This window comes from Hylobates moloch, unplaced genomic scaffold (genome assembly GCF_009828535.3).
Source record: "Hylobates moloch isolate HMO894 unplaced genomic scaffold, HMol_V3 SCAFFOLD_22, whole genome shotgun sequence".
Lineage (NCBI taxonomy): Eukaryota > Metazoa > Chordata > Mammalia > Primates > Hylobatidae > Hylobates > Hylobates moloch.
The window spans coordinates 2545114-2557490 of NW_026652297.1; the positions used below are offsets into that span (position 1 = coordinate 2545114).

The 12377-nt window shown below is 40.5% G+C and overlaps 1 protein-coding gene across 3 annotated transcripts in view; it reads right to left on the minus strand.

The window, feature by feature from the left end:
- Window positions 1-12377, minus strand: part of SPATS2 (spermatogenesis associated serine rich 2) — a 156337-nt gene that overhangs the window by 27863 nt on the left and 116097 nt on the right. For all 3 annotated transcript variants that reach the window (XM_058433467.1, XM_032143937.2, XM_032143936.2), the window contains 4 exons: window positions 9466-9574; window positions 8300-8349; window positions 4059-4320; window positions 2046-2222 (listed from right to left, as the gene is read on the minus strand). In XM_058433467.1, the coding sequence (XP_058289450.1) occupies window positions 2046-2222; window positions 4059-4320; window positions 8300-8349; window positions 9466-9574 (598 nt within the window). The remainder of the gene's footprint in view (window positions 1-2045; window positions 2223-4058; window positions 4321-8299; window positions 8350-9465; window positions 9575-12377) is intronic.

Here is a 12377-nt window from a genome sequence, read left to right on the forward strand (position 1 = left end):
CACTTTGGGAGGCCAAGGTGGGTGGATCACCTGAGGCCAGGAGTTCAAGACCAGCCTGGCCAGCATGGTGAAACCCTATCTCTACTAAAAATACAAAATCAGCTGGGTGTGGTGGCACGCACCTGTAATCCCAGCTACTCGGGAGGCTGAGGAAGGAGAATCACTGGGAGGTGGAGGTTTCAGTGAGCTGAAATCACACCATTGCACTTCAGCCTGGGCGACGAGAGTGAAACTCCATCTCAAAAAAAAAAAAAAAAAAAAAAAAAAAGATACCATATGTTCAAGAAGGTAGAGGAAAGCATAAGCATGGTAAGAAGAGACATGGAAGATATCTTAAAAGACCCCAGTTGCACTTCTAGAGACAAATAAAACAATGCCAGAGATGAGAAATATACTGCATAGAATTAACAGCAGAATAGAAACTTAAAAGATGAATACAGTTGAAGACAGCAATTTTACAAACTATCCAAAATGAAATGAAACAGAGAAAAAAGACTTTAAAAAAGGTACCAAATTTTCAAAATTCCCTAAGTTACAGGATTTAATAGAATATAATTCACCATGTGGACATTACAAAATTAAAATGTTCTCTCTGTATAGTACACTTCGAAGCACTGTATATATGAGGAAGCCAGCTCTGTAGAAAAAGATGGACTGCATTTACCTACTCAACACATTTTAACCAATTTCCAAGAGTTCTATTTACCTTTCTATATTCACCAATCCCCAAATTACATATATAATTGATTGCTGGAAACATGGATCTAAAAAGTTTGTAACTATGCCAAGATACGCATTTCCAATTTTTTAATTTAAATTCTTCTTCATCTCAACTTGATTTTTTTAGAATCTACCTAAAAGCTTTCAAGCCTTATGCATATATATGTATATATATGTATATATATGTATATATATGTATATATATATATAGGCTTGATTGGATAGTCTCAAACTTGCTGATCTGCAACAGGCTGAGGGCTACCAGAACAACGAAAAAGGGGAGCTTACCTAATTAAAATTTGGCTCATGTGTAATAAATAATTCCATAAAGAGCTACTGATTACAAGTGTCCTTTATATTTCTATGTTTCATTTGTTTAGTGGAGTGGACCACCATGCTTAGATGTATGAAACTCAGATATAGGAAACACAGGCTATTACCTCTGTCTGCTGAATTACTGGCTGTTTGTTTAAATGATTATTGTAGTTTTTTTTTTTTTTTAAGCAAAGAGCTATCACCAGTCAATGCCACATACTTAAGAGAAAATGATCTTACTTAAAGCTAGAGTCTGTCAGAGGACTCTAGCTCAGTAAGAGCATGAAGTTATGAAGAGGAGTGAAAATATTTCTTTAAAATGTCAATGTTGGCTGGGCGCGGTGGCTCATGCCTGTAATTCCAGCACTTTGGGAGGCCGAGACAGGCGGATCACGAGGTCAGGAGATCGAGACCATCCTGGCTAACACCGCGAAACCCCATGTCTACTAAAAATACAAAAAAATTAGTCAGGCATGGTGGCACTCGCCTGTAGTCCCAGCTACTCGGTAGGCTGAGGCAGGAGAATGGCATGAACCTGGGAGGTGGAGCTTGCAGTGAGCCAAGACTGCGCCACTACACTCCAGCCTGGGGAACAGAGTGAGATTCAGTCTCGGGGAAAAAAAAAAGTCAATGTCAGAGAAGGTAGAGCTTTTACTTGTTGGGTCAACCAGGAGATAAAAATGAAAGAAATAGCACAAAAACGTTGCAATAAAGCAAATAAAGAAACAGGTTAATGTTAGCAGATAAGTCATTCTGGCAGTAGAGTTTGACTTTAATTCACAAAACGGGTCATCATAAGTAGATTGTACAGCATTTAAACTACTTTCAGACTCCAACTGTGTACACAAAGGTTAGGGGAAGGGCTGAGTAGTCAGTCACCGTCTGGAAAACGGAAAAAGTATTAACTGATGCCCTTCTGAAACCTTATTTATGGCAACAGAGATAATTTGCCCTCTTTAGCCAAAAACACAGATTTTTCATTTTCTCTCATAGGTGAGCCTCTGACTTACTTAGCTTTTTATTGGTGGAGAGGGGAACATCTTCCATCCCCATATTTGGAAACTGAGTTTCTGTGGTAGGTCTTGAGAGAGATTTGGCAGCATTCCTGGGTTGTTGAGGATTCTGAATAGAGTGCATAGTCAAAGACTTGGTCTCAAAATCAGAGACACCATTCTGCAGCATGGGTCCTGTCCAAGAAAGCGGACTGCACTTTAGAGCACAACTTAGGAGTAAACCAATCATTCTTAAGTACACAAAGAAAACAGGTAAAAATGTTTGAGGCAAAACCATGCCTCTTAAAAGACTGTAAACAAAATCAACTGAAACAATAGAACAAAGATCAGAATCAGCTGGGTATGGCTATCGGCAGCTTCGGGCTTAGCCTTAAGTGGCATCCGGAATGAAGAGAAGAGTCTGTGGCAACACATCTTTAGATAGGGAGCTCAATCCCTGTGGCTCTGTGGCTTCTTTGTAGCTTGGTAGTTTCTCTGTAACTGGCACAAGGAATCAAAGAAAGTCAGTATCACCAACTTCTGCAAGCCTCCATGTTAAGAAAAAAAGAGTTTTACACTCTCTCGAGGAAAGAAGAATTTAAAAAGCTTTAGGGGCCAGGCATGGTGGTTCACTCCAGTAATCCCAGCTATTCAGGAAGCTGAGGCAGAAGGATCACCTGAGCCCAGGAGTTTAAGACCAGCTTGGGCAACAGAGAGAGACCGGGTCTCTCCAAACAAACAAACAAACAAACAAACAACAACACTCTAGGGGACAGAAGTGTAATAAGTTAGGAAGAGTTAGGAAATGAGAGGAAAGCTAGTTCAGAAAAAAATGGAAACCACTGGCTATTGTTGGTTTGAGACAGTGCAATGTTCTTCTCTAAGTCTTTTTTTGTGTATGTGTGTATACTAATCAATAAAAGAACACCTAAACAGCACCGCATAAATGTTACATTGGCATTACACTTCTAAAGCCAGGAGCAGCAGGGCAGGGGAACTGGATTAACAAGTAATGTTTTAAAAGAGAAATTTCCAGTATCTTACCCTCAAAAAAATGGTTAACAAAGAAAGGTACAAGATATGTGAATTTACAACTAACACTAATCTTAATTCTTCACTAGAAAACAAATGAGACTATAAAAACCAACAACCTAGTTCTCACAAAAGCTGAAATTTTCATTATTATTATATATTTCTCACTGTGTTGGGTCTTAGAATAATAATAACAACATCATCATCTTCCTGAATAAGTCCACAATTTTTAAAAAACAACTTAAAGTCACCTTCTATAGTCTCTAAATACTGAGGTATTTCTCTGCTATTAACCCATTTATGCCGGAGGCTGCAATTTTTTGAATTTTTGCATGAGTGGAAAAATCAGATCTTGGCGATGACCTTGAGCAGTAGGATATGAGTAACTCCCACATGCTCAGTGTTCCAATAATGGAACACTAGAGTTCAAGTTAGATGATTTCCACAAGACTGATTTAGACAGGAGTTAAAATATAATGGAACAAGAATTGTATTTTTTCAGCCAGGCGTGATGGCCAACGCCTGTAATCCCAGCACTTTGGGAGGCTGAGGCAGGCGGATCACGAGGTCAGGAGATCAAGACTATCCTGGCTAACATGGTGAAACCCCATCTCTACTAAAAAAATACAAAAGATTAGCCAAGCGTGGTGGCAGGCGCCTGTAGTCCCAGCTACTCGGGAGGCTGAGGCAGGAGAATGGCGTGAACCCGGGAGGTGGAGCTTGCAGTGAGCTGAAATCGCGCCACTGCACTTCAGCCTGGGCGACAGAGCGAGATTTCGTCTCAAAAAAAAAAAAAAAAAAATTGTATTTTTTTCTAGGCCTTTGATAATTACAAAATGTGACTCAGACAAAAAGTAACAAAAACTAAAAAGTAAAAAGACTAATCAGCAAGCACTGGATAAAAAAAGACTAACTAGATTTAATTGATTGCTTTCTCAACGAGGAGACCCCTGTTTATCAACTGAATGCAACTTTTTCAAAATCTGTTAATAAACTCACCTGTTCTATCCAGTGTATCTAGCATGGCAGACTCGGGATCCTCCAATTCTCTGGCATCTATTGAAAGTGTCTCCAAACCTTCACTGAGTGAGTCCACAGACTCAGTGTCATTGATGGCACCATTGACATGGTAGCCATTCATACCACCTTTCTCTGAGGAAGGCGCAGACTGTTCCTCTTGAATGGAAACTGATTTACTGGAATCTGGGATGCTGTTACTTGGTTCTGCGGCAGGTTTCGGTTTGTTTTTCTTCTTTTTGTTCTAAAGTTATTAAGAATTTGAAAAAGAAAAGAAAAAAAAGATTCCCCTGCAACCTAGAGAGGTAACTCTAGCTACTCAAAGGTAACCAGTGTTACCAATTTCTTGTATGTTCTTTCAGAAATTTAATATTTTCACATATGCTGAACTATTGCCTAAAATAAAATTTTACTATGTAAAATCCTATACTTTAGATAAACTCAAACACATAAATATAAAACATTTCATTTCTTCATGACGAAACCTACCTTAAACAAAATCAAAAGATAGATTACAAAATGTGAAAAAAATATGTGCAGCTTATAGTCAAAAAGCTAAATATATACAGAGTTCTCAGAAAAAGCAAAATAATCCCATAGAAAAAAAACAGTATAAGCTGTAAGTATATAGAATGATATGCAACCTCAGTCTAATAAGAGATATATAAATTAAAACTGCACTGCAATTATCATTTTTCACCTATTAGATTAGCAAAGGTCAAAAAGTATGTTAACACTGTAGAATTGATAAAGGTTGAGGGTATACGGAAACAGCCATTTCATGTATTACTTCTGGGAGTGTAAAGTGGTACTCTCCATGACAATCTAGTAATGCTTATCAAAATTACAAATGCACATACTCTTTGACTAGCAATTCTACTTCTAGGAATTTATTCAAGATGAGAATAACACATATGCAAAGTGATTTCTATATATACACAAGGTTATTCATTGCAGTATCACTATTAATAGCACAGGATTAGAAACAACCCAAATGTTGATCAATAGGCGACTGCTTAAATAAACTGTGGCACATCCGAACAGTAGGATGACTATGTATCCATAAAAACAAGAAAGCTCTTTATATATTGAGACATGGAATAAGCTCCAAGATATATTACATGAAAAAAGGAAGCAGGCAAAGAGGAGAATGGTCTTATTTACTTATATATGCATAAAATATCTTGAAAGATATATAAGAAACTGAAAATACTGTTTGCTTTGGGGGTGGAGAACCAAATGGCTGGGGAACAGGGATGGGATAAAGATGTTTCAGTGTATTGGGTGGGTGCAGTGGCTTACGCCTGTAATCCCAACACTTTGGGAGGCCAAGGCAGGTGGATCACCTGAGGTCAGGAGTTCGAGACCAGCCTGGCCAATATGACGAAACCCCATCTCTAATAAAAAATACAAAAATCAGCCAGATGTGGTGGCACATGCCTGTAATCCCACCTACTCGGGAGGCTGAGGCAGGAGAATCACTTAAACCTGGGAGGTGGAGGGTGCAGTGAGCTGAGCTTGCACCACTGCACTCCAGCCTGGGCAACAGAGTGACACTCCATCTCAAAAAAAAAAAAAGATGTTTCAGTGTATTAACTCTCGTACTTTTGAATTCTGAGCCATGTGAGTATATTGCACAGGCAAATAGTAAAGTTAAAATAAACAAACAAAAGTCCTTTACCTTTTGTTTTGTCAAACTCGTAGCTCCACTGGCAACACCTAATTCTATTCCTAAGGCTAGGCTGATAATAACTGAATCAATTTTTCCCCAAGTCCCTTCTGTGGCCCTCTCCAGCGGAAACATGACTGAACTCTAGATAAACTTTTCTCCTTAACAGCTCCCATCTTTCTTTCTTTTTTTTTTTGGAGACGGAGTTTCGCTCTTGTTGCCCAGGCTGGAATGCAATGGTGCCATCTCGGCTCACTGCAACCTCCACCTCCCAGGTTCAAGCGATTCTCCTGCCTTGGCCTCCCGAGTAGCTGGGATTACAGGCATGTGCCACCACACCCAGCTAATTATTTTGTATTTTTAGTAGAGATGGGGTTTCACCATGTTGGCTAGGCTGGTCTCAAACCCCTGACCTCCAGTGATCCACCTGCCTCGACCTCCCAAAATGTTGGCATCACAGGCGTGAACCACCGTGCCCGGCCTCATCTTTCTTTTTCTCACTTTCCCCCACGTGAACTGGCTAAGTTTTCATATCATTGGGTCATGTATATCATAACTATCCCACTCACAGTCACATCCTATTGGACTAATCCCAACAGTTAAGTGGACTGGACTGGATTTGTGCATTTGGGACTGCTAAACTGAAGCCATATTTCTTTCTCCAAATTTTAAGGAATGTCTGTGTCTCTAACACACATCCTCTTCCAGCTCCATGCACATCTTATATCACTAATAACTTATAATCCTGGGCTAATAAATTAAGAAACTGGTGTTGGCTGGGTGTGGTGGCTCATGCCTGTAATTCCAGTACTTTGGGAGGCCAAAGTGGGCAGATCACTTGGGGTCAGGCGTTCAACACCAGCCTAGCCAACATGGTGAAACCCTGTCTCTACTAAAAAATACAAATATTAGCCAGGCGCAGTGGCACGCACCTGTAGTCCCGCCCTACGTAGGAGGCTGAGGCATGAGAATTGCTTGAACCCAGGAGGCGGAGGCTGCAGTGAGCCGAGATCGCGCCATGGCACTCCAGCCTGGGCGACAGAGTAAAACTCCATCTCAAAAAAAAAAGAAAAGAAAAAAAAGAAGAAACTGGTGTTTTCCAGGACACTCACAGTTATCTATGTAGGTTGAAAGCAGCGGGAAGAAGTTAAACAAATATTCAAAACTACAGGTATGAAGAGCTTCAGGAGAATGTGTGTAGTATTAGGTAACCCTTGGAAAAAATTCTCAAGCGTCGCTGAGGCCAAGCCTGGTTTTTGTTCAAGACCTGACAGGACTCCTAAAAAGTGATGTAAGAGTCATCAAGAAAGCATTTCAGAACTCCAGCACTGACTTAATAAAGAAAAGAACACCCCAAACAGATTTCACAGAGATACTTGATTAAAATCCATACTTCAAGCATTTCCTAAAGGGGTTACCTTTACGGTGCAGAGCTGTGGGAAGAATTTTGAGACTAGCTGGTATCCTTTGGGAAAAGCATCTGATTTTAAGTAAATAAGGAGAAAGGAACGAGAACTAATATGTTAGGCATTGTATTATGTATTTGTATTTATTAGAACTATTTTTCTATTTTAGAGATGAGAAAACTAAGGCACAAATGTTAAGCAATACCAGTCACAATGCCAGTAGATAGTGGAACAGGGAAGGAATCCAGTTCTGACTGATCTCACAGCCTGAGTGCCTTCTACCTCCCAAAGTGAAACATCAGACCCCTCTGCAAGGCACCTAATAGCTTTCTTTTTTGAGATCGGGTCTCATTCATGTTGCCCAGGCTTGAACTCCTGGGCACAAGTGATCCTCCCACCTCAGCCTCCCAAAGTGCCGGGATTACAGGCATGAGCCACCGCGCCTGGCCAGTATCTAACAGCTTTATGTCAAAGCTCATTAATATCAGGACTACAACCCAGTTGTCTGACCAAAAATCTGAACTGTTTTAACTGATTTATAGTATGAATATGGTTGAAAACCACTCAATGAGATCGCTTTCTCCTGCTTTCCTTGATTTGCTCTCTTTTTCACCCCTGTCTAATAACTGCACCATGGCAAAGTCATTGTTTCCTGCCTTAAATCACACAGAGAGGACTGTGTGGTACTCTGCGAGACACAGCTATGTTTCAGTGTCAAAGAATTTTTTTGTTTTTTGAGATGGAGTCTCACTCTGTCACCCAGGTTGGAGTGCAGTGGCCCAATCTCGGCTCACTGCAACCTCTGCCTCCTGGGTTCAAGTTATTCTCCTGCCTCACCCTCCTGAGTAACTGGGATTACAGGCACGTGCCACCACACCTGGCTAATTTTTTCTATTTTTTAGTAGAGACGGGGCCTCACCATGTTGGCCAGGCTGGTCTTGAACCCCTGACCTCAAGTGATCCACCTACCTTGGCCTCCCAAAGTGCTGGGATTACAGGTGTGAGCCACTGCACCCGGCCAAAGACGTTTTTTAACCAGGTAAACTGAAGATATGTATGTAAACCTTTTCTTTCAAATATTTTTGCAGAGTCTAAATTTTTAAAAATAATATACACATCATCATGCGGTTAAATGTAATTCATTTTACCTTTTTCTTGCCTGTTACTGTCCATTCTTTGAGTACTTCACTGGCACTACCTGTAAGAGAAACCAATTACAGATTTTGTCTCCTACCACACACACAGTAGTCAAGCAGGAGTCAGCGTCCTCCCATTTTGTAATTGCTGGAGAATTTACAAAGATCCTAATGGAAAGTTAAAGTTAAGGATCAGGTCTAAAGTGATGTAATGAGGTAATCATGCCATGCTTCCCTTTTGGAATACCTGCCTACTTAGACCCCTCCTCTCCAAGTAATTTCCTCGGTAAGTTCTTCTAAGAAGAGACTAATGTAGCTGGGCCATTTTGAAGATTCTCTTATCCATACATCTTAGACTAAATACAAAGGGGATGGCACACTGGTTTTAGCCAAGTGTGCCATCCCTTCCCCTCCAGTTACATACCCACCTTGGCTATGTTGTTTTGGAGACAGCTGTACATTACCCTAGACCAAAACGCTAACATTATTTTTTAAAAAGATGAAGATAAAGAAAAACTTTACAATATTCAAACTTGTGTATCCTATGTTGGCAGATTCAGGAAAATAAAAACAGGGAGACCTAACCTGATGTTGCTATTCAAAGACGCAATAGCTTCAGATAGTTTTTCTCCAACAGGTTACATGGAAGGAAGTTTATAAAACACTTCTCAATGTTATAAATCTGAAGGGTTGACTAAGCCTGCCATTCTTCTACATATTAGACAAGGAAATTCAAACCCACACATTTGAGTCACTTGCCACAGCCAAACTAACGATATTAGAATCCGGAAGACAATACTGAGTCCTTGAATTTGCCATCTGTTGGTGAGCCACTGAATCACTACTTTGTTATTAAGAGTCTCTTAAATTCTTATTCAACCCAAGTCCAATCAAGTCCCTTATACCACTGGCCACATGATTTCCTCTTAAATACCATTAGAGAACATTTAGCGTGAAACAATGGAGTCTCCTCAGCTTGTCTCTTATTACAGACACCACATAGCTTGTTTCAGCTTCTAGGGCTGAAAGAGGTATCGTCAAATGTACATGGTATGTTATGTTTTCATGGGGTCTGCTATATCATCTATGAATCACTGAATTGCTGAATGTTATAAAAGTCTGAAGCAAATTCTATTTGAGCAAATATAAATTTATTTTTAAAACTAAGTCAGGATTACCTTCCATGAATGCTTGTACTGTTTTGTCCACACAGTTATCAAAGTGCTGCAAAACCAGGATGATTTCATTGTTGCTCTTATTAGGAACTATTGCACGTACCGCATTTATCTGGAAAAGATGACAGGGTCATTTAATTCTAACATTAGTAGGTCACTAGGCAGCTGAGGCCTATACAGAGAATAACGAAAAGAGTGATATTTCATTTTTAACAATATGTATCACTCTTTAGTGTCAGTGACAGCACATACAACCATCTCACTGGGAATGATTAATAGATGAGAGATAACAGCATGTGAAAAATTAATTTCAAAACTTAGAAATGCAGAACATTGCTAGAAATAGAAGTTATATGCTAGATTTCATATAAAGAAAAAGCGGTTTAATTTCAGTATCAGGTATTAATGTGGTATCAATATTTCCTCATTTTTAGCATACCGTAGAGAAAGGTGGAAAGGTAAATGAACTAGCAACAATAACAACTTAGATTTTTGTGTAAGATTTTTTGAAACATATTTTACCTTGTATCATTTAACTGTAAAATAAAGATAATTCATACAATTTAAATTATAAATTATGTCAGGCATATAAAACATAATGACACCCACTGCATGACACTGAGTTTATTAAAACAAAATAAATATAATTGAAGCCCCCATGAACACCTAATAAGTCCTATTTCCCTTCTTCGTCTCACTAGAGATTTCTACCCTGAACTTGGTATTATTTCCATACGTGCTTTTGCATTTTTATGATATGTGCATATATCCATAGGTAATATACACTATTATTTTGCATTACATAAATACATAAATATTACATCATATATATTTATCTTCAATTTGTTTTTTTCACATAGCATTATTGTTTCAGATTTTTTTCATGTTGATAAATGCATCTCTTATTTATTTATTTTGAGACAGTCTCACTCTGTCACCCAGGCTGGAGTGCAGTGATGTGATCTCGGCTCACTGCAATCTCTACCTCCCAGGTTCAAGCGATTCTCGTGCCCCAGCCTCCTGAGTAGTCAGGATTACAGGCATATGCCACCATGCCCAGCTAATTTTTGTATTTTTAGTAGAGATGGGGTTTTGCTATGTTGGCCAGGCTGGTCTCGAATTCTTGGCCTCAAGTGATCTGCCTGCCTCCACCTCCCTAAGTGCTGGGATTACAGGCCTTGAGCTACCACACCTGGCCTGTATTTCATATTTTTTTGAGACTAAAAATATATGGCTGGGCATGGTGGCTAACACTTGTAATCCCAGCACTTTAGGAGGCTGAGGCGGGCAGATCACGAGGTCAGGAGTTTGAGACCAGCCTGGCCAAGGTGGAAAAATGCCGTCTCTACTAAAAATACAAAAATTAGCTGGGCATGGTGACGCACGCCTGTAATCCCAGATACTCAGGAGGCTGAGGCAGGAGAATCGCTTGAATCCGGGAGGCGGAGGTTGCAGTGAGCCAAGATAGCGCCATTGCACTCCAGCCTAGGCAACAGAGCAAGACTCCGTCTCAATTAAAAAAAAAAAAGGGCTGGGCACAGTGGCTCATGCCTGTAATCCCAGCACTTTGGGAGACCGAGGCGGGTGGATCATGAGGTCAGAAGTTCGAGACCATGAGGTCAGAAGTATAAGCCCGGCAAACATGGTGAAACCTCGTCTCCACTAAAAATACAAAAATTAGCCGGGCATGGTGGCACGCGCCTGTAATCCCAGCTACTCTGGAGGCTGAGGCAGGAGAATTGCTTGAAACCAGAAGGCAGAGGTTGCCGTGAGCCAAGATTGTGCCACTGCACTCCAGCCTGGGCGAAAGAGCAAAACTCCGTCTCCAAAAAAAAAAATACACACACACACACACACACACACACACACACGCACAATTTACAATAATTGTATATTTTGTTTTCATGTTTATATATCCATTTTATATCCAGCAACCTTGATGAACTCTTATTAGTCCTATTAATTTGTAGCTTTCTTGGATTTTCTATGTAGATAATTGTATTGCCTATAAATAACAGAAGGGGTTTCATTTGTTTTTTGAGACAGGGTCTCGCTGTGTCACTCAGGCTGCAGTGCAGTGGTGCATTCACAGCTCACTGCAATACTGAACGTCTGGGCTCAAGCAATGCTCCCACCTCAGCCTCCTGAAAAGCTGGGACTACAGGCAGGTGCCACCAGGCCTGGCTACAAAGATTTTTTGTAGAGGTAGGGGTCCTCTTTTGTTGCCCAGGCTGGTCTTGAACTCCTGGCCTCAAGTGATCTTCCTGCCTCGGCCTCCCAAAGTGCTGGGATCACAGGCATGAGCCACTGCCCCTGGCCAAATAACAGCAGTTTTTTTCTGCCTTTCCAATTCTTACAATTTTTATTTCTTGTCTTACTGCAGAATGCAAAATTGATTATTTCTCAAAGAAGCTCTGGTTCCTTTTGATGAGGAATGGTAGTTAGAAACCAATATCTAGGAGTAGCTGGGCGCGGCGGCTCACACCTGTAATCCCAATACTTTAGATGGCCGAGGTGGGCGGATGCCGAGGTGGGCAGATCACGAGGTCAGGAGAACAAGACCATCCTGGCTAACACGGTGAAACCCCGTCTCTACTAAAAATACAAAAAAAATTAGCCAAGTGTGGTGGCAGGCACCTGTAGTCCCAGCTACTCGGGAGGCTGAGGCAGGAGAGTGGCGTGAACCCGAGAGGCAGAGCTTGTAGTGAGCCGAGATTGTGCCACTGCACTCCAGCTTAGGCGACAGAGTGAGACTCCATCAAAAAAAAAAAAAGAGAGAGAGAGAGAAACCAGTATCTAGGAGCTAGGTGTGCTTATCGCTATTGGGGAGTCATTGTTTTCAGATTTTTTTTGTGGATGAAACTAGGAGATTTTTTTTGTTAAAAAATGAGTTCACATTGACATCTTCAATTCAA